This window comes from Somniosus microcephalus, chromosome 17, assembly GCF_052327205.1.
Source record: "Somniosus microcephalus isolate GS21.2 chromosome 17, FLI_Smic_1.0, whole genome shotgun sequence".
In the NCBI taxonomy this organism is placed as follows: domain Eukaryota; kingdom Metazoa; phylum Chordata; class Chondrichthyes; order Squaliformes; family Somniosidae; genus Somniosus; species Somniosus microcephalus.
Genome location: NC_141003.1, coordinates 91,286,062 through 91,309,081, shown reverse-complemented (window position 1 = coordinate 91,309,081; position 23,020 = coordinate 91,286,062). Strand labels below are relative to the sequence as shown.

At 47.0% G+C, this 23,020-nt stretch overlaps 1 protein-coding gene across 9 annotated transcripts in view; it reads right to left on the bottom strand.

Moving 5' to 3' along the window:
* Window positions 1-23,020, bottom strand: part of LOC147105921 (semaphorin-3A-like) — a 553,051-nt gene that overhangs the window by 98,142 nt on the left and 431,889 nt on the right. For all 9 annotated transcript variants that reach the window (XM_086010848.1, XM_086010849.1, XM_086010841.1 and 6 more), the window contains one exon: window positions 371-464. In XM_086010848.1, the coding sequence (XP_085866974.1) occupies window positions 371-464 (94 nt within the window). The remainder of the gene's footprint in view (window positions 1-370; window positions 465-23,020) is intronic.

The window sequence follows — 23,020 nt, the reverse complement described above, 5'->3', positions numbered from 1 at the left end:
CAAACCCCGAGCTGGTGGAACCTGTTCATTCCTCACAAACCCCGAGCTGGTAGAACCTGTTCATTCCTCACAAACCCCGAGCTGGTGGAACCTGTTCATTCCTCACAAACCCCGAGCTGGTGGAATCTGTTCATTCCTCACAAACCCCGAGCTGGTGGAACCTGTTCATTCCTCACAAACCTCGAGCTGGTGGAACCTGCTCATTCCTCTCAAACCCTGAGCTGGTGGAATCTGTTCATTCCTCACAAACCTCGAGCTGGTGGAACCTGCTCATTCCTCTCAAACCCTGAGCTGGTGGAATCTGTTCACTCCTCACAAACCCCGAGCTGGTGGAATCTGTTCATTCCTCACAAACCTCGAGCTTACTCACCAATTAAGATCGAAGTGGTCAGCAGCCTCGGATCGTAGGGGCTTTTCCCCCGCCCATTCTCAAAGTGGGATGTTTCGAGTTTGAAGACATTTTCCTATTTGCATAAAAAAGATATAATGATTATTTAAGAAATAAAAATGACAATGAATTTGACTCACCTAGGTCTCCATTCAACCAATTAACTGAAAACCTTTATCATAATTTAACTCTGAGTTTAATGAGACAATTATAACTGTAGTAATTATTTAAAAAAATGATTTATTGGACAAGACAATTTTACGCGCATTTTTCAAGGTCTCATCATTCATTAATTCACATAGGTCTGTGCTGTAAAATCTGCTGGACGCACGCACATATTTATTTCCTCTACATGCAGCGGAGTAGATTTGTACATCAATATGAGAGTCAGGTGGGGCAAAATTCAGTTGCTTTGCGCCTCCCGTTAGTGCCCTAAGAAGCGGGGTGCTGTGCCGGGGCGGCGATGATTAAAGGGGAGGTGCCGGGTGGCTATTTTTTTGCTGGCCTCCTGCCAGCACCTGCCCCCTCTGCTGTCCCCGGCCCCCTCTGCCGTCCCCGGCCCCCTCTGCTGTCCCCGGCCCCTCTGCTGTCCCCGGCCCCTCTGCCGTCCCCCCACGGGGTGCGATCCGTCAGACTGGCACTCCTCTTGAATGCCGGGCTCTTTTGCCGGCACTCCGATCCCTGGTGGCCCAGCTGGGCCCCGGTCGCGCTGCACTAGGCCCCTCTCCATTAATAAGGGGAGGAAGGCCTGCAGTACGTAGAACCACAATATTCACTCGTAGCGCCCCAAGAGGGAGGGGGAGCGCTTACAGTAGTGCCCCGCCTCCCTCTTGGGGCGCTACCAATGAGTTTCGGGAACGGGGACGCTAACTTTTTCAGGGCACTAAAAGCCCAAAGGGGGCGCGACCAAATTTTTGCCCCAAGGTTTTTAGCACAAGAATTGTAAAAAGGGAAACGATTTATAAACAAGTATGACTTGAACACTTGATGTTATGATGCATGTCCAGTTTGGAGAAACAATAGGGTAGAAATTACTATCTGTGATATTAGCACATGAATGGTTAACGCCATCATATCATTTAGAATAAATGAGTTAATTTCTACCCTTACATTGCTATTTCATGCCCAGATGCACTCACCAGATGCATTTGTTTGTAAAACAGCTGAATTTGATGATGATTGTGAAATAAAAATATTAATTATAAAAACATCAGTTAGTACATAGGAACAGGAGGAGGCCATTGAGCCCCTCGAGCCTGTTCTGCCATTCAGTGAGATCATGGCTGATTAGTGACCTATCTCCAAAAAAACACCTTTGGCTCACATCCCTTAATACCTTCGGTTAACAAAAAGCTATCAATCTCAGATTTAAAATTAATATTTGATCTAGCCTCAATAGCTGTGTGTGGAAGAGAGTTCCAAATTTCTACCTTCCTTTGTGTGTAGAAGTGTTTCCTAATTTAATTCCTGAAAGGTCTGGCTCTAATTTTTAGACTCTGCCCCCTCGTCCTAGAATCCCCAACAAGCAGAAATAGTTTCTCTCTATCTACACTCTCTGTTCCCCTTAATATCTTGAAAACTTTGATCAGATCACCCCTTAACCTTCTAAATTCTAGGGAATACAACCCTAGTTTGTGTAATCTCTCCTCGTAATTTAACCCTTGGAGTCCGGGTATCATTCTGGTAAACCTACGCTGCACTCCCTCCATGGCCAATCTATCCTTCCTAAGGTGCGGTGCCCAGAACTGCTCACAGTGCTCCAGGTGTGGGCTAACCAGGGCTTTGTACAGCTGCAGCATAACTTCTACCCCCTTGTATTCAAATCCTCGAGATATAAAGGCCAGCATTCCATTAGCCTTTTTGATTATTTTCTGTACCTGTTCATGACATTTTAATGATCTATGTACCTGGACCCCTAAGTCTCTTTGGACCTCCACTGTTTCTAGCTTTTCACCATTTAGAAAGTTCTCTGATCTATCCTTTTAAGTCCAAAGTGGATGACCTCACAGTTGCCTACACTGAAATCCATTTGTCACAGTTTTGCCCATTCACTTAATCTCTTAATATCTCTTTGTAATTTTATGCTTTCATCTACACTGCCTACAATGCCGACATCTTTATCTCATGGGCAAACTTTGTATTTGTGGCTCTCTATCCCATCATCTAAGTCGTTAATAAATACAGTGAATAGTTGAGGCCCCAACACAGATCCCTGTGGGACACCACTCGTCACATCCTGGACTTAAACTGAGTGTTTTATTTGGGAATTTGGAAAGAGTGGGAATTTGGAGAAGAGAGGGAAGGAGTTGTTGCTTTTTGCCTACATTACTTGTAGTGCTTTGTGTTATGGGTAGATATTTAAGTTCAGTACCCTTAACTTAATCTAGATCTAGTCAAGAAACTACACTGTAAACTAAGTTACCTAATTACAAATTTAATTAAATAAAACAAGGTCCTATAGGGATGGCAGTGCAGGTGGGAGTTTGTGGAGGGCATTGTGATCCCGGACATCCACATTTGCAGTAAGTGCCTGCATCTTGAGGAACTTCAGCTCAGAGTTGTTGAGCTGGAGTCTGAGGTGCAGACATTGCGGGGCATCAGGGATGGGGAGAGTTACCTGGACACTTTGATCCAGGAGGCAGTCACACCCCTTGGGTTAGGTAGTGGTACAGGTCTGGTTAGTGGTCAGGGACAGGAGGGTGTGACTGCAACTCAGGCAGGTAAGGGGACCCCAGGTGCAGTGCTGGAGGAGCCTCAGCCTTTGCCCTTGTCCAACAGGTATGAGGTTCTTGCTGCCTGTGTGGATAAGGGAAAAGCCTGCAGGATGGATGAGCAGGCTGACCATGGCACCATGGTGCAGGAGGCCATTCAAGTGGTGGGAGTGAAAGGGAATGTAATTGTGGTAGGGGGCAGTATAGTCAGAGGGCTGCTCTCTGCAGCTGCGACCGAGAGTTCCGAAGGTTGTGTTGCCTGCCTGGTGCCAGGGTTAAAGGCATCTCCTCATGGTGACATAGGTAGAACTAGGAATGAGGTTCTGCTGAGGGAGTTTGAGGAGTTCGGATCCAAATTAAAAAGCAGAACCTCAAAGGTAATAATCTCTGGATTGTTACCTGAGCCACACGCAAATTGGCATAGGGTCAAATAGATTAGAGGTTTAAATGCGTGGCTCAAAGAGTGGTGTGGGAGGCTGGGGTTTCAGTTCATGGGGAACTGACACCAGTACTGGGGAAAGAGGGAGCTGTTCCGTTAGGACGGGCTCCACTTAAACCAGGCTGGAACCAGTGTCCTGGTGATCCGAATAACGAGGGCAGTAGACAGGGTTTTAAACTAATGAAGGGGGGTGGGAGGATTCAGGAAAGAGTCAATTTAAAAGCAGCGAGAGAAATGTCAAGGCTCTAGAGCAGAGTTTTGGGTAAAAATAAGCAGAGTGGGTCAGGAAGGGACGGAGAGAGTAACAAAGGTAATAAGGCATCGGTGACTAAGGTGACATCAGGGAAAAATAGAAATAAGTTAAAGCTAAAGGCACTATATACATAGATACATAGAAGATAGGAGCAGGAGTAGGCCATTCGGCCCTTCGTGCCTGCTCCGCCATTTAATGAGATCATGGCTGATCCTTTAATTCAGTATCCCGTCCCCGCCTTCTCTCCGTAACCCTTAACCCCTTTTGCCCGTAGAAATATATCTAATTCCCTCTTAAATATATTTAATGAGCTGGCGTACACTGCCCTCTGTGGCAATGAGTTCCACAGGTTCACCACTCTCTGAGTGAAGAAATTCCCCCTCATCTCTGTCCTAAATGGTTTAGCCCTTATCCTTAAATTATGTCCTCTAGTTCTGTTCTCACCCGCCAAGGGAAACATTCCTTCTGCATCCAGTCTGTCTAGACCTGTCAGAATTTTATACACTTCTATGAGGTCCCCTCTCAATCTTCTAAACTCCAGTGTGTACATCCCTAAACTACATAGTCTCTCCTCATAGGTCATTCCCGCCATTCCTGGTATCAGCCTGGTGAATCGCCGCTGCACCCCCTCCATGGCAAGAACATCCTTCCTCAGATGAGGCGACCAAAACTGTACACAGTACTCGAGGTGTGGTCTCACCAGTGCCCTGTACAGCTGCAGCAAGGTATCCCTGTTCCTGTATTCTAACCCTTTTGCTATGAAGGCCAGCATACCGTTTGCCTTCTTGACCGCCTGTTGCACCTGCATGCTCGCCTTCAGTGACTGGTGTACAAGAACACCCAGGTCTCTCTGTACTTCCCCCTCTCCCAATCTATTGCCATTTAAATAATAATTTGCCCTCCCGTTCCTGCACCCAAGGTGGATAACTTCGCACTTGTCCACATTATAGTGCATCTGCCATTTATCCGCCCAATCGCCCAGTCTGTCCAAATCGCTCTGGAGCTTCCTGGTCTCTTCCTCTGAGCCCACCCCACCTCCTAGTTTAGTGTCGTCTGCAAATTTGGAAATGCTGCATCCGACTCCCTGATCCAGGTCATTAATGTAAATTGTGAACAGCTGGGGGCCCAGGACAGATCCCTGTGGTACCCCACTTGTTACTGCCTGCCATTCAGAAAATGAGCCGTTTATTCCAACTCTCTGTTTTCTATCTGACAGCCAGTTCCCTATCCACGCCAAAACTTTCCCCTTTATCCCATGAGCCTCAATTTTCCATGCTAATCTTTTATGTGGGACCTTATCGAAGGCCTTTTGGAAGTCCAGGTACACCACATCTACTGGCTCTCCCCCATCTATTCTACCAGTTACTCCCTCAAAAAATTCCAATAGATTAGTCAAGCACGATTTACCCTTTGTAAATCCATGTTGACTCTGTCCTATCCTGTCCCCATTTGCTAAGTGCTCCGCTATTTCATCCTTAATGATGGACTCCAGCATTTTGCCCACAACTGATGTAAGGCTTACAGGTCTGTAATTACCTGCTTTTTCCCTACCCCCCTTTTTGAATAGTGGGGTAACGTTAGCTACCCTCCAATCCATCGGCACTGTTCCCGAGTCTAATGAATTCTGAAAAATCATCCTTAGTGCATCCGCTATCTCTAGGGCCACCTCCTTCAGTACCCTAGGATGCATGTTATCAGGCCCTGGGGATTTGTCCACCTTCAATCCCTTTAGCTTCCTTAACACCATATCCTTAGAGATATTGATTTGCGTCAGTTCCTCCTTTGCCAATGTCCCTATTTTTCCCGATATCCCAGGGAGGTTTTTTGTGTCTTCCTTCGTAAAGACTGACCCAAAGTATGCATTTAGTTGATCTGCCATTTCCTTATTTCCCATTATATATTCCCCCGTATCTGACTGCAATGGACCAACTTTGGTTTTCACCAGTCTTTTCCTTTTGATATATTTATAAAAGCTTTTGGAGTTAGTTTTTATATTTTCCGCCAGCTTGTTTTCGTAAGCTATTTTGCCCCTCTTGATCATGCCCTTTGCCCTCCTTTGCTCTATCTTAAACTGTTCCCAATCTTCCGCTCTGGCGCTTTTTTTGGCTATTTTATACGCCCTATCTTTGGATTTTATGCTGTCTCTAATTTCCCCTGTTATCCACGGTTGAGTCACCTTTTTAGATTTCCTTTTATGCCAGATTGGTATAAACAATTTTTGCAATTTTGTCATTCTATCTTTAAATGTTTGCCATTGTTTATCTACCTCCAGTCCTCTCAGGAACGTTGTCCAATCAGACCTACTCAGTTCCCGTCTCATGGCATCATAATTCCCCTTGTTTAAATTCAGGACCTTAGTCTCTGAGTCAATTTCTTCGCTCTCCATTTCGAGTGAGAAATCGATCATGTTATGATCGCTCTGACCCAAGGGTCCCCGTACAACAAGATTACTGATTAGTCCCTTCTCATTGCACAGTACCCAGTCCAATATAGCCTGTTCCCGAGTTGGTTCCTCGACATATTGATCCAGATAACCATCCCTTAAACACTCAAGGAATTCCTCCTCCTCATTATTTTTACTGATTAGGCTAGTCCAATCTATATGTAAGTTAAAGTCACCTATGATGACAGCTGTGCTCTTATTGCACGCTTCTCTAATTTCCCTCGTGATGCCCTCCCTAACCTCTATTTTACTATTTGGAGGCCTATATACCACTCCTATTAATGTTTTTCGCCCCTCGCTATTTCTTAGCTCCACCCATATAGATTCTGTATTAACTGAGTTAATATCCTTCCTTTCAATTGCATTTATCCCCTCTTTTACTAGCAATGCTACCCCTCCTCCCTTTCTTTTTTGTCGATCCTTCCTAAATACTGAATACCCCTGTATGTTAAGCTCCCAGCCCTGCTCACCCTGCAACCATGTTTCCGTAATCCCAATTAGATCATAATTATTAACCTCTATTTCCACAGCTAATTCATCTACCTTGTTCCTGATGCTTCTCGCATTAAGGTATAAAACCCTCAGGCTTTTTTTATGCTCACATTTTTTATGAATTAGTTTGGCCCTTTGTTTTTTGTTCCTCACCCTTTTACCATTTATTTCTGTCTGCCTTTCACTTTCCTCTATTTCACTACATAGGTTTCTAGCCCCCTGCCATACTAGTTTAAATGCTCCCGAACTGCTTTATCAAAAATTACCCCGAGAACATCAGTTCCATCTCTGCACAGGTGTAGACCGTCCCTTTTGTATAGGTCACACCTACCACAAAACTGGTTCCAATGCCTCAAAAATTTAAAACCCTCCTTCTTATATGTGAAAGCACGAAGCATTCGCAACAAAATAGATGAATTAATAGCGCAGTTAGAAATGAATAGGTTTGATCTAATAGCTATAACAGAGACGTGGTTGCAAAGTGGCCAAGGTTGGGAACTAAATATTCCAGGATACTTAACTTTTAGAAGGGATAGGCAAAATGGAAAAGAAGGAGGGGTAGCCCTGATAATAAAGGAATGGGATAAAGACAGTCGAGAGAAAGGATCTTAGCTCCGAAAATCAAGAAGTAGAATCAGTTTGGGTGGAGCTAAGAAACAGCAAGGGGCAGAAAACATTGGTGGGAGTTGTTTATAGGCCCCCCAAACAGTAGTTGTAATGTAGGGCAGAGTATAAATCAGGAAATTAGAGGCGCATGTAACAAGGGTAATACAGTAATCATGGGGTCTTTAATTTACATATAGACTGGGCAAACCAAATTTGCAGTAATAGTGTGGAGGATGAATTCATGGAATGTATGCAAGATAGTTTTCTAGATCAGTATGTTGAGGAACCAACTAGGGATCAGGCTATTTTAGATCTAGTATTGTGCAACGAGAAAGGGTTAATTAATAACCTTGTAGTAAAGGGGCCTTTAGGGAGAGTGACCATAATATGATAGAATTTTATATTGAGTTTGAAAGTGATTTAGTTAAATCCGAAACTAGGGTCCTAAATCTAAACAAAGCAAACTACGTATGAAGGGAGAGTTGGCTGAGGTAGATTGGGAAATTACATTAAAAGGTATAATGGTAGAGAAGCAATGGCTAGTATTTAAAGAATTAATACATAATTTACAATAAATATACATTCCTTTAAGGCACATAAACCCCACAGGAAAAGTGGTCCAACAGTGGCTAACAAGAGAAGTTAAATATAGTATTTGATCAAAGGAAGAGGCTTATAATGTTGCTAAAAAGAGTAGTAAGCCTGAGGATCAGGAGGATTTTAGAATTCAGCAAAGGAGGACCAAGAAATTGATAAAGAAAGGGAAAACAGAGTATGAGAGTAAACTAGTGAGGGACATAAAAACAGACTGTAAAAGCTTCTATAGGTATGTAAAAAGGAAAAGATTAACAAAAGTAAATGTGGGTCCCTGCGGGCTTGCCGGCCAATTAAGGGAAAGCCGTCAGATGACGTCAGTGCATGACGCTTCATCTGCCGGTTTTGTTAAAGTGACAGGCCCCATAATTTTTTGACAGATGAATTGAGTGTTTGACAGCATTGAGGTGCTGTCAAACACTGACAATCACTGTCCAAAGGTGAGCCCTTGCACCCAGGCTCTCCAATGACTCTCTCCTTAGGATGAAACAGATGGCAGCTGCATGTGAGATTGCAGAAGCCATCTGTCACTTCTCCCGATGAGATGAGGCTACACAAACACATCACAGCTTGTCACCTGCAGAAGCAACAAACCACAGTAAAAAAAAATTCCCCAACATTCTCTCACCTGTCACACTTACCAGTGTCCCATTGCAGCCTTCACACTACCTCTGCATCTGTCATTTTTACAGTTACAGTACAACAGACCCACAGCTCACCTCACTTACCCTGGCGGGGTTTCCCGATGTCAGGAAACCCGCAGCAGCAGGCGCAAAATAGGAAAAAGCCTCTTAACTGCCTGTTAACTACCAGTTAACTACCTGTTAACAGGCAGTTAATGGGCTCTAATCCCCTTCCCGCCGCTAGGAGATGTGTCCCTGCGCGAATCAGGGCCCTGCCTCCTGGGAAGATCGTTTGGAGGCAGGTTGGGAGCGGGTTCAGGACCCGCTCCCATTTTTTACCATTTTGCCAACGGTCCCGCCTCCAAACCCACCCCCTGAGCACTGGCAATATCCCCACCCCCCCACCATTGTGTCTGTCTTCATGGAAGAAGACGCAAAAAACCTCACGGAAATAGTGGAGAACCAAGGGTCCAGCGAGAATGAGGAACTGAAAGAAATTAGTATTAGTAAAAAAATAGAACTGGAGAAATTAGTGGGACTGAAAGCCAATAAATCCTCTGGACCTGATGGCCTACATCCTAGGGTTTTGAAAGAGGTGGCTATAGAGATAGTGAATGCATTGGTTGTCATTTTCCAAAATTCCATAGATTCGAGAACAGTTCCCGTGGATTGGAAGGTAGCAAATGTAACCCCACTATTTAAGAAAGGAGGGACAGAGAAAATGGGGAACTACAGACCAGTTAGCCTGACATCAGTAGTAGGGGAAATGCTAGAATTTATTATTAAGGATGTGGTACCAGGGTACTTAGAAAATAATAATAGGATTAAGCAGAGTCAACATGGATTTATGAAAGGGAAATCATGTCTGACAAATCTGATAGAGTTTTTTGAGGTTGTAACTAGCAGAATAGATAAGGGGGAACCAGTGGATGTGGTGTATTTGGGTTTTCAGAAGGCATTCGATAAGGTGCCACACAAGAGGTTATTAGACAAAATTAGGTCTCATGCAATTGGGGGTAAGATACTAGCATGGATTGAGGATTGGTTAACAGACAGAAAACAGAGAGTAGGAATAAACGGGTAATTTTCGGGTTGGCAGGCTGTAACTAGTGGGGTACCGCAAGGATCAGTGCTTGGGCCTCAGCTATTCACAATCTTATCAATGATTTGGATGAGGAGACCAAATGTAATATATCCAAGTTTGCTGATGATACAAAGCTGGGTGGGAATGTAAGTTGTGAGGAGAATGCAAAGAGGCTTCAAGGGGATATCGACAAGCTAAGTGAATGGGCAAGAACATGGCAAATGGAATATAATGTGGAGAAATGTGAAGTTATCCACTTTGGTAGGAAAACTAGAAAAGCAAAGTATTTTTTAAATGGTGAGAGATTGGGCAATGCTAGTGTTCAGAGGGACCTGGGTGTCCTTGTACACAAATCACTGAAAGTTAACATGCAGATATAGCAAGCAATTAGGAAAGCAAATAGTATGTTGGCCTTTATTACAAGAGGATGAGAGTATAAGATTAAAGACATCTTACTGCAATTATATAGGGCCCTGGTGAGACCATACCTGGAGTATTGTGGACAGTTTTGGTCTCCTTACCTAAGGAAGGATATACTTGCTATAGAGGGAGTGCGACGAAGGTTCACCAGACTGGTTCCTGGGATGGGGAGGTTGTCCTATGAGGAGAGATTGAGTAGACTAGGCCTATATTCTCTCGAGTTTAGAAGAATGAGAGGTGATCTCACTGAAACATAAAAAATTCTTACAGGGCTTGACAGGGTAGATGCTGAGAGGTTGGCTGGGGAGTCTAAAACCAGGGGTCACAGTCTCAGAATAAGGGGTCGACTATTTAGGACTCAGATGAGGAGAAATTTTGTCACTTAGAGGGTGGTGAATCTTTGGAATTCGATGGGCGAAAGAAACCTCCCCAGGATTCCAAGACAGCCTGATTGCAGATAGCAGAGGAGGTCACAAGCAGGGATGTGGTCAGGAGGACCTGGGTGCAGTGCTGCAAACATTTCAATGATCTCATTAGATCATGAAATGTTAGTACAAAGCCACACTCAAGCTCATCCTGCTGTGCCTCTCATCACATCCCTATCACTCTGCCTTCCCTACCCTACTCCTGCACACCCTTACTCACACCAACTTACCTTGCACCTCCACCCATCCCTCTCTATCTACATTATCACATCCCCATTTCACTAGCCACCCCTCACACTCGCCCTCATCCTAGTCCAATCATACCAACTAACAACACACAAGGGTAGGCACTTGGGTGTTTTATCCAATGTTTATGTAAAGCTTCTGTTAATGTGGTGCCAAACACTGAAACCTTATTTTCAACACTTTGTGTGCACCTTTGGAAGTAGTTTAGAGAGTTGCAGTGAATGGTGAGACATAACGTTACCCTCCGCAATGGTTATGGATATGAAAGGAATGGCTTGGACATTGTAGGGATGTTTTATGGAGTTGGTGTGGGATGGTGCCAACCTGGCACATCATGTGCCAGCCATATGGGTGTACAGCATAAAGTTAACTAAATCTGGCCATGATGAGGCCATCCCTGGCCTCCCGGGCAGCAATGTGGTCAGTTGCTGATGTCCTGTGTCCTGTGCAGCATCAGGTGATGGCGGAGAAAATTGGTGTTGTTGTTGGTGCTGCTAGTGTTGGGGCTCATCGTGGCCCGATTCTGAGAACCAAGGTGAGACAGTATAAAGGACACCCATGTAGATGGAATAAATGGCAGGTGAAGTAGAGATGACAGAAGCATTCTGTCAATGGTGAGAGAGTTCTTCCAATGAGGTGACACTGGATTGAAACTTTGCTGGATGCACTTGCAGCCTGCAGAAAGTTAAATCTGTGCTGGAAATGGACTGAGCAACAGCTTCTGCCTGAGGAAAGTGATAATCTGTCAGGTGGAAGCTGTTACAGTACATTTGATGCTGTCAAGTAATCAGCTGGAGCAATGGCCACTGAACTCCCGCCTCAGGTTGACAGACGTGGTTCCTGAGCTGCGTGAATCCCGTGGCCATGCAGGGAAATTTAAAAAGTAAGTCAAAAAAGGCTCTTACGTGCCTGTAAACTACCTGATCATTGTAGTGTATGTAACCGTTCTACCTTTAAGAGAACTATTGTATGTAACCGTCCACCTTTAAGAGAACTATTTTAGGTGTTGCACTACTTTATCTTGGCTGCTGTATACTGTAATACCGGTTGTTGTGTATGTAACCGTTTACCTTTAAGGGAACTATAGAATGTAACCGTTCGCCTTTAAGAGCACTACTTTCGGTGTGGCACTATTTGTTGGCTCATGTATACTGTAATACCGATAGTGACCACACCAGTATATAAGGGTTGTGATACGTTAACTAGGGCAGAATCGCCCGAGCCTCTGAATAGTAAAGACGTGTTTTATTTTGTTAACAGTGGAGTCTGTGATTATTTATAATACAACCCACAGACTTAACATTGGCGACGAGTCAGGATTCGAACCCTGCGGCAGTTGTTCCACGGCGGCTTCGTCCGAAGACAGGACGTTGAAGAGAGGTTTCAATCCTCACCAGTCTGGAACCGACAGGCTGGAAGCGACAGGCATTAGGACCCTGAAGCCTCCATAACCTCGTGGGTAAGCCGCAGCGTTGGCTGCAAAGACAGGGCCACCGATCGGGAGATAAGGGCGATCGCAATCCCTGATAAGAGACGCGGTGAAACGCGCGAGCGGGTAAGCCAGAGCCCGGGAGGGAGCGAGCAAGAGCCGCACGAGCGGGTGAGCCAGAGGCCGGGGGCCACTTTCAAGTGCGAGGGCAGCCGGGCCATCGATCGCATCCGCTGATAAGGGCCGCACTCGGGCTGAAAGACAGCGTCGGGGGACGGGTGAAGACCGTCAAGCACGGGAAAACCGCCACTGAAGTGGGCGGGGAGAGCGAGAAGCGCGGGAAAGCCGCCATTTTTCGTGGGAAAACCGCTGGGGAAGAAGGCAGAAGCGGGAAACCGCCATCTTAGAAAATTAATTAGAATTTTCAGAAACAAGAAATAAGTAAAGCAATACTTGTGGTGTTCTCAAGAAGAGAAGAAAATTAATAATAAGTAAAGAAATACTTGTGCTGTTCTCGGAAAGAGAAGAAGATGCCTAAGCGAGGAAATATTAATGATTTTAATGCTGAAATAGAAGACAGGGCCACGTATGGGGAACGCATAGGAATATATTGCGTAGCCATATACGCCAAGGCAATAACTTTGTTAAATTCGATGGGAGCAAAAACATACGGGCTCTTGAAACATCTAATAGCACCAGTTAAACCAGTGGACCAGACCTTCGAAGAGATCGTAGCAGTGCTGAAGGATCAAATTACTGCAAGCACTTCCAAATGCTACCGTTGTGGAAAGACAACGCACGACCAGAATCAGTGCTGGTTTAAGAACCAAGAATGTAGGAAATGTGGCAGGATCGGGCACATAGCAAAAGTATGCCGGTCAAGAATGACGGACAACAAGAGGGAGTCCGCAAAAAAAGGGTACAAGAAGAGTCCAAGGGAACAAAAGTCCGACTCACACTTCAAATACAAGGGACTGGACAGTCTAAAAATTCACAACGTGAACAACGAAGCTGACAGACAAACCATTTGGATGACGCTGCGGATTGAAAAGGCCAAAGTCAAAATGGAAGTAGACACGGGATCGGCATTGACGGTCATGAATAAGCATGACTATAAAAAGTTTTTCAAACATATTCCACTACGGAATACAGAATTAGTACTACAGACATACACGGGACACAAAGTATTCCCTATTGGGAAGGCAGGAGTTAATGTGCGATACAAAGACAAAAATTACCGCCGTCTGGATCTGTATGTACTGCCTGAGGGAGGTCCACCACTTCTAGGACGGGAGTGGATCCGAAAAATAAAGATGGATTGGCATGAGCTAAACGCCATGTCGGTGGAGCACGAGAAAGAGGACGTCAAATCTGAACGGTTGTCCCGAATATTAGATGAAGCGAAAGAAGTATTCCAACAAGGGCTGGGTAAGCTGCGAGGTATTAAAGCAAGGGTTAAGATTGCAGAACATGCAAGCCCAAAGTTTTGTAAGGCCAGGTCGGTACCGTATGCAATACGACCAGCAGTGGAGGCAGAACTAGAAGAACTTGAACGATCAGGGGTTCTGTCAAAAGTAGACTACAGTGAGTGGGCCACACCCATTGTACCCGTCATGAAATCCTCACCAAGTAGTAAGCCAGGGGGACCGGGGAAGGTCCGTATCTGCGGGGATTTCAAGATCACAGTGAACCCAGTGCTTCATTCGGTGCAATACCCGCTGCCAAGGATTGAAGATATTTTCGCTTCGTTGGCTGGAGGAAAACACTTCACGAAGATAGACCTAGCTCAGGCATATTTGCAGATGGAGGTTGAGGAAGAGTCACGCCAATACCTAACTATCAATACCCACAGAGGTTTGTACCGTTATAACAGACTGGTCTTTGGAGTGGCTTCGGCACCAGCAATTTGGCAGAGGGCCATGGAACAGGTGTTACAAGGAATTCCAAGCACGCAGTGCTATTTGGATGATATCCTAATCACGGGAATGGATGAAGAGGAACACCTCATGAATTTGAAACTGGTACTCACCAGGTTAAAGGAGTATGGCCTTAGGGTTAACCGCAATAAGTGTGAGTTTTTCCAAAAACGAATCTCATACTGCGGTCATATCATTGACCGCGAGGGACTACATAAATCACCGGAGAAGATAGAAGCGGTCGTGAAGGCTCCCGCTCCAGGGAACGTGTCACAGTTAAGATCATTCTTGGGGTTGATCAATTACTACCACAAGTTCCTACCAAATTTGTCCACGGTGCTGCATCCACTGAATGAGCTGTTGCGAAAGGAGACACCATGGAAGTGGAGTGAGGAGTGCAAAAAGGCTTTTCGCAGAAGCAAGGAGTTGATTACCTCCGAGGAAGTGTTGGCTCATTTCAACCCAGCATTACCCCTTTGGCTGGCGTGTGATGCTTCACCGTACGGAATTGGAGCAGTACTTTCGCACAGGCTTCCAAATGGCTCGGAAAGGCCAGTGGCTTTCGCGTCCCGATCTTTGACAACCGCGGAGCGAAATTACGCCCAGATAGACAGGGAGGCCCTCAGTCTTGTGTGGGGCGTGAAGAAATTCAACCATTACTTGCAATGTAAGAGGTTCACATTGCTGACAGACCACCAGCCGTTGGTGTCCATATTTAACCCAAACAAGGCCGTGTCCAACATGACAGCACAAAGGCTACAAAGATGGTCAGTCTTACTTGGGGCACACCAGTATGACATTGAGTACAAAAGGTCAACAAAACACGGAAATGCCGATGGGTTATCACGCTTACCATTGCCGACAGTAGAAGAAGCGAGTACAGGGGACCCAGTGGAGTTGTTCCACTCGTCCATTGTGGAATGTCTGCCGATAACAAACTCAATGATTGAGAAGGAGACGAGGAATGACCCGACTCTTTCACGAGTCTATGACTTAACGGTGAAGGGATGGCCAGCACAGAGCGAACCAACACTGCAGGCATTCTCACAGAGGAAAGAACAACTGTCGGTGTGCCGGGGAACCCTAATGTGTGGGTCGAGAGTGGTGATTCCGCCCAAACTCCAAAAGAAAGTACTCAAGGAGCTGCACGAAGGACATCTGGGTGGAGTAAAGATGAAGAATTTAGCGAGAGCATTTGTGTGGTGGCCAGGCATCGAAGGGAACATAGAGGAGATCACCAAGAATTGCCTAGGATGTCAGAGGGTTCAGAACGCACCACCACCGGCTCCTCTGCACCCATGGGAGTGGCCCTCATCTCCTTGGCAAAGAGTACACATCGACTTTGCTGGTCCATTTATGGACTCGATGTTCCTGATAGCGGTAGATGCCCACTCCAAGTGGCTGGAAGTAATTAAAATGACCACCACCACGACGGAGAAAACCATCACGGTGTTAAGAACCATGTTTGCTCGGAATGGCCTGCCGGAACAGATCTGTTCCGATAACGGACCACAATTTGTGTCCGAGGAATTCAAGAAATTCCTAAAGAGCAATGGGGTTAAACATTACACATCAGCCCCATACCATCCCGCCTCCAATGGGTTGGCTGAAAGGTTCGTCCAGACCTTCAAGAAGGCCGTAAAGGCCATGAGTAATGAAGACATAAGTCTACAACATAAGGTAGACAGTTTTTTGTTGGCATACCGAAATGCAACACATGCGGTCACAAATCAAACTCCCGCAATGATGTTTTTTAACAGACGCTTAAGATGCCGGCTGGATCTACTTAAACCCAATGTCAGAAGGGACGTGGAGAACCGGCAATTCCAGAACATCAATGACAGGGCAACTAGGTCTTTCAAGATGGGGCAACAAGTTTTGGCCCGGGACTATCGTACAGAAAAATGGCAGCCTGGAACTATTAAAAAAAGGCTAGGCCCGTTGATGTACACGGTGAACATTGGGGACAATGTAATAAGGCGCCATGTTGACCAGCTCATAGAGTCCGCCACAAATGAGCACTCGACTTCACCACCTGACCCGAGTAATGTTGAAACTGAAATACCTAGAACACCTACTGCTGATCTAGTAACATTGGATTCAGATGAACCTGACACTGTTGTTCCAGCTGAATCGATTTTGCCAGGCACCCCTACTGGGCCGCTAGGAATGACGACACCACTTCGGCGTTATCCAGAGAGGATCCGGAAACCTCCACAGAGACTAAACATGTAAACTGTTATATGACGTTGACTCCATCGAGAGTATATCTGTAAACTGTTATATGAAGTTGAAGATTGTATGTTTAAAGGGGATTCTGTAAGTAATAAGCTAAAAAGGGAGGAGTGTTGTGTATGTAACCGTTTACCTTTAAGGGAACTATAGAATGTAACCGTTCGCCTTTAAGAGCACTACTTTCGGTGTGGCACTATTTGTTGGCTCATGTATACATGTATACGGCATCGGCAGCGGGTGGAGGCGGAGCTGAGCGGCAGAGCGACTACAAGAGGCTCCAGAGGCCCAGGTAGGCCCCAGTGCGGCATCGGCAGCGGGTGGAGGCGGAGCTGAGCGGCAGAGCGACTACAAGAGGCTCCAGAGGCCCAGGTAGGCCCCAGTGCGGCATCGGCAGCGGGTGGAGGCGGAGCTGAGCGGCAGAGCGACTACAAGAGGCTCCAGAGGCCCAGGTAGGCCCCAGTGCGGCATCGGCAGCGGGTGGAGGCGGAGCTGAGCGGCAGAGCGACTACAAGAGGCTCCAGAGGCCCAGGTAGGCCCCAGTGCGGCATCGGCAGCGGGTGGAGGCGGAGCTGAGCGGCAGAGCGACTACAAGAGGCTCCAGAGGCCCAGGTAGGCCCCAGTGCGGCATCGGCAGCGGGTGGAGGCGGAGCTGAGCGGCAGAGCGACTACAAGAGGCTCCAGAGGCCCAGGTAGGCCCCAGTGCGGCATCGGCAGCGGGTGGAGGCGGAGCTGAGCGGCAGAGCGACTACAAGAGGCTCCAGAGGCCCAGGTAGGCCCCAGTGCGGCATCGGCAGCGGGTGGAGGCGGAGCTGAGCGGCAGAGCGACTACAAGAGGCTCCAGAGGCCCAGGTAGGCCCCAGTGCGGCATCGGCAGCGGGTGGAGGCGGAGCTGAGCGGCAGAGCGACTACAAGAGGCTCCAGAGGCCCAGGTAGGCCCCAGTGCGGCATCGGCAGCGGGTGGAGGCGGAGCTGAGCGGCAGAGCGACTACAAGAGGCTCCAGAGGCCCAGGTAGGCCCCAGTGCGGCATCGGCAGCGGGTGGAGGCGGAGCTGAGCGGCAGAGCGACTACAAGAGGCTCCAGAGGCCCAGGTAGGCCCCAGTGCGGCATCGGCAGCGGGTGGAGGCGGAGCTGAGCGGCAGAGCGACTACAAGAGGCTCCAGAGGCCCAGGTAGGCCCCAGTGCGGCATCGGCAGCGGGTGGAGGCGGAGCTGAGCGGCAGAGCGACTACAAGAGGCTCCAGAGGCCCAGGTAGGCCCCAGTGCGGCATCGGCAGCGGGTGGAGGCGGAGCTGAGCGGCAGAGCGACTACAAGAGGCTCCAGAGGCCCAGGTAGGCCCCAGTGCGGCATCGGCAGCGGGTGGAGGCGGAGCTGAGCGGCAGAGCGACTACAAGAGGCTCCAGAGGCCCAGGTAGGCCCCAGTGCGGCATCGGCAGCGGGTGGAGGCGGAGCTGAGCGGCAGAGCGACTACAAGAGGCTCCAGAGGCCCAGGTAGGCCTCACCAATCTCCAATCTCAGGGAAGGAGAGAGTTAAAAAGCCATTTAAAAAAACAGCTGAGGCGGAAGTCCAGCTCGTGAGCTTTTTTTCAGAAGCGGACCTGGTGGGAAGCACCCAGGTGAAAGGTATTTAAGGAGGGTGGTGGCTTAAACCCGAGTTCCTACAGAGTAGGAAACCCCACCCACCCTCCTCCTCTAACCTAGTAGTCTTTTAGCAGCTGTCTAAAAACAGAGGTCACAAATTTTTTGGTCTCAGTTTCTTTTCAGCAGGGCAGGAACCGGGAGGAGCGGGAAGTCGGCGTAGGACCAAGGGGACACAAGACCGGGAAGTCAGCGAAAGACCAGGGAGGTAAGACTAACTGGTAAGTACTTTCCTCAAACCTTCCTAGAAAGTAAAACCAAAACTAGTGGGATTTGGTTAGTTTAAAAAGGAATAAGAGGAGTACAGTATACATTGGTCTAAGTAAGCTTCGGGAAAACAAAAGTCGATAAATAAACTAAAACTAGAAAATTAAAAAGTAATATAAGGGTTAAGTCATGGCAGTAGAGCTCGGACCTGTGTCATGCTCCTCCTGTAACATGTGGGAAATCAGGGACGCTTCCTGTGTCCCTGACGACTATGTGTGCGGGAAGTGTGTCCAGCTGCAGCTCATGTGGGACCGCATGACGGCCCTTGAGCTGCAGATGGACTCACTTTGGAGCATCCACGATTCTGAGAGGGGTGTAGATAGCACATTTAGTGAGTTGGTCACACCGCAGGTTAAGGCCAGCGTAGACAGTACATGGGTGACCAAAAGGCAGAGCAAGGGCAGGAAGGTAGTGCAGAAATCCCCTGGGGTTGTCTCCCTTAGCAACAGGTTCACCGTCTTAGGTACTGTTGTCGGGGGGGGTGACGCATCGGGGGAAGGCACCAGCAGCCAGGCTCATGGCACCATGACTGGCTCTGTTGCAAAGAAGGGAGGGAAAAAGAGTGGCAGGGCTATAGTAATAGGGGATTCGATTGTAAGGGGAATAGATAGGGGTTTCTGTGGTCGCGACCGAGACTCCAGGATGGTATGTTGCCTCCCTGGTGCAAGGGTCAAGGATGTCTCGGCGCGGGTGCAGAACATTCTGGAGGGGGAGGGGGAACAGCCAGTTGTCGTGATACATGTTGGTACCAACGACGTAGCTAAAAAAAGGGAAGAGGTCCTACAAGTAGAATTTAGGGAGTTAGGAGCCAAGCTAAAAAGTAGGACCTCGAAGGTAGTAATCTCTGGATTACTACCAGTGCCACGTGCTAGTAAGAGTACAGAGAACAGGATAGTTAGGCTAAATACGTGGCTTGAGCAGTGGTGTAAGAGGGAGGGTTTTAAATTTTTGAGGCATTGGAACCAGTTTTGTGGTAGGTGTGACCTATACAAAAGGGACGGTCTACACCTGTGCAGAGATGGAACTGATGTTCTCGGGGTAATTTTTGATAAAGCAGTTCGGGAGCATTTAAACTAGTATGGCAGGGGGCTAGAAACCTATGTAGTGAAATAGAGGAAAGTGAAAGGCAGACAGAAATAAATGGTAAAAGGGTGAGGAACAAAAAACAAAGGGCCAAACTAATTCATAAAAAATGTGAGCATAAAAAAAGCCTGAGGGTTTTATACCTTAATGCGAGAAGCATCAGGAACAAGGTAGATGAATTAGCTGTGGAAATAGAGGTTAATAATTATGATCTAATTGGGATTACGGAAACATGGTTGCAGGGTGAGCAGGGCTGGGAGCTTAACATACAGGGGTATTCAGTATTTAGGAAGGATCGACAAAAAAGAAAGGGAGGAGGGGTAGCATTGCTAGTAAAAGAGGGGATAAATGCAATTGAAAGGAAGGATATTAACTCAGTTAATACAGAATCTATATGGGTGGAGCTAAGAAATAGCGAGGGGCGAAAAACATTAATAGGAGTGGTATATAGGCCTCCAAATAGTAAAATAGAGGTTAGGGAGGGCATCACGAGGGAAATTAGAGAAGCGTGCAATAAGAGCACAGCTGTCATCATAGGTGACTTTAACTTACATATAGATTGGACTAGCCTAATCAGTAAAAATAATGAGGAGGAGGAATTCCTTGAGTGTTTAAGGGATGGTTATCTGGATCAATATGTCGAGGAACCAACTCGGGAACAGGCTATATTGGACTGGGTACTGTGCAATGAGAAGGGACTAATCAGTAATCTTGTTGTACGGGGACCCTTGGGTCAGAGCGATCATAACATGATCGATTTCTCACTCGAAATGGAGAGCGAAGAAATTGACTCAGAGACTAAGGTCCTGAATTTAAACAAGGGGAATTATGATGCCATGAGACGGGAACTGAGTAGGTCTGATTGGACAACGTTCCTGAGAGGACTGGAGGTAGATAAACAATGGCAAACATTTAAAGATAGAATGACAAAATTGCAAAAATTGTTTATACCAATCTGGCATAAAAGGAAATCTAAAAAGGTGACTCAACCGTGGATAACAGGGGAAATTAGAGACAGCATAAAATCCAAAGATAGGGCGTATAAAATAGCCAAAAAAAGCGCCAGAGCGGAAGATTGGGAACAGTTTAAGATAGAGCAAAGGAGGGCAAAGGGCATGATCAAGAGGGGCAAAATAGCTTACGAAAACAAGCTGGCGGAAAATATAAAAACTAACTCCAAAAGCTTTTATAAATATATCAAAAGGAAAAGACTGGTGAAAACCAAAGTTGGTCCATTGCAGTCAGATACGGGGGAATATATAATGGGAAATAAGGAAATGGCAGATCAACTAAATGCATACTTTGGGTCAGTCTTTACGAAGGAAGACACAAAAAACCTCCCTGGGATATCGGGAAAAATAGGGACATTGGCAAAGGAGGAACTGACGCAAATCAATATCTCTAAGGATATGGTGTTAAGGAAGCTAAAGGGATTGAAGGTGGACAAATCCCCAGGGCCTGATAACATGCATCCTAGGGTACTGAAGGAGGTGGCCCTAGAGATAGCGGATGCACTAAGGATGATTTTTCAGAATTCATTAGACTCGGGAACAGTGCCGATGGATTGGAGGGTAGCTAACGTTACCCCACTATTCAAAAAGGGGGGTAGGGAAAAAGCAGGTAATTACAGACCTGTAAGCCTTACATCAGTTGTGGGCAAAATGCTGGAGTCCATCATTAAGGATGAAATAGCGGAGCACTTAGCAAATGGGGACAGGATAGGACAGAGTCAACATGGATTTACAAAGGGTAAATCGTGCTTGACTAATCTATTGGAATTTTTTGAGGGAGTAACTGGTAGAATAGATGGGGGAGAGCCAGTAGATGTGGTGTACCTGGACTTCCAAAAGGCCTTCGATAAGGTCCCACATAAAAGATTAGCATGGAAAATTGAGGCTCATGGGATAAAGGGGAAAGTTTTGGCGTGGATAGGGAACTGGCTGTCAGATAGAAAACAGAGAGTTGGAATAAACGGCTCATTTTCTGAATGGCAGGCAGTAACAAGTGGGGTACCACAGGGATCTGTCCTGGGCCCCCAGCTGTTCACAATTTACATTAATGACCTGGATCAGGGAGTCGGATGCAGCATTTCCAAATTTGCAGACGACACTAAACTAGGAGGTGGGGTGGGCTCAGAGGAAGAGACCAGGAAGCTCCAGAGCGATTTGGACAGACTGGGCGATTGGGCGGATAAATGGCAGATGCACTATAATGTGGACAAGTGCGAAGTTATCCACCTTGGGTGCAGGAACGGGAGGGCAAATTATTATTTAAATGGCAATAGATTGGGAGAGGGGGAAGTACAGAGAGACCTGGGTGTTCTTGTACACCAGTCACTGAAGGCGAGCATGCAGGTGCAACAGGCGGTCAAGAAGGCAAACGGTATGCTGGCCTTCATAGCAAAAGGGTTAGAATACAGGAACAGGGATACCTTGCTGCAGCTGTACAGGGCACTGGTGAGACCACACCTCGAGTACTGTGTACAGTTTTGGTCGCCTCATCTGAGGAAGGATGTTCTTGCCATGGAGGGGGTGCAGCGGCGATTCACCAGGCTGATACCAGGAATGGCGGGAATGACCTATGAGGAGAGACTATGTAGTTTAGGGATGTACACACTGGAGTTTAGAAGATTGAGAGGGGACCTCATAGAAGTGTATAAAATTCTGACAGGTCTAGACAGACTGGATGCAGAAGGAATGTTTCCCTTGGCGGGTGAGAACAGAACTAGAGGACATAATTTAAGGATAAGGGCTAAACCATTTAGGACAGAGATGAGGGGGAATTTCTTCACTCAGAGAGTGGTGAACCTGTGGAACTCATTGCCACAGAGGGCAGTGTACGCCAGCTCATTAAATATATTTAAGAGGGAATTAGATATATTTCTACGGGCAAAAGGGGTTAAGGGTTACGGAGAGAAGGCGGGGACGGGATACTGAATTAAAGGATCAGCCATGATCTCATTAAATGGCGGAGCAGGCACGAAGGGCCGAATGGCCTACTCCTGCTCCTATCTTCTATGTATCTATGTATCTATGTAATACCGATAGTGACCACACCAGTATATAAGGGTTGTGATACGTTAACTAGGGCAGAATCGCCCGAGCCTCTGAATAGTAAAGACGTGTTTTATTTTGTTAACAGTGGAGTCTGTGATTATTTATAATACAACCCACAGACTTAACACCGGTGGTGACCACACCGGTATATAAGTGCTGTGTAAGGATTTATTGGGCAGATTCGCCCTGACCTTCGAATAGTAAAGTCCTGTTAAAGTTACTCTTGTAGTCTGTGTATTAATTCACCATATAACCCGCAGACTTTACAGTGGCGACGGGTTCGATCTTACCCTGCGGCAGCGACACACCCGAAGCAGTTAACGAGCGTCGAGAAGAGGCACCCGCCCTCGTCGTTCTGCTGAGAGAAGACTCGAGTCTGCAGAGCAAGGAAGAAGGAAGGATTCAGACACGAAGCCTTCCATCAGCAACAGGCTGTTATTGTCCCTTCTGCCACGGCGGTGAGTGAGCCGATCAGCCAAGAGAAGCAAGTCGGCCACGTTGACTGTGAGTAGGGGGAAAATAAAAGGAAACGGAGGATAAGGGCGGTGAACTCGACCACGGTCGGGGGAAAGGAGCCGGACAGAAGTCGGGCCCAGAGGCGCTGAGACTGGGGCAGCGTAGGGCATGGAAGCCACGGTACAAGCGGGAACGCAGCCGGTGTGAGAGACCGGGCT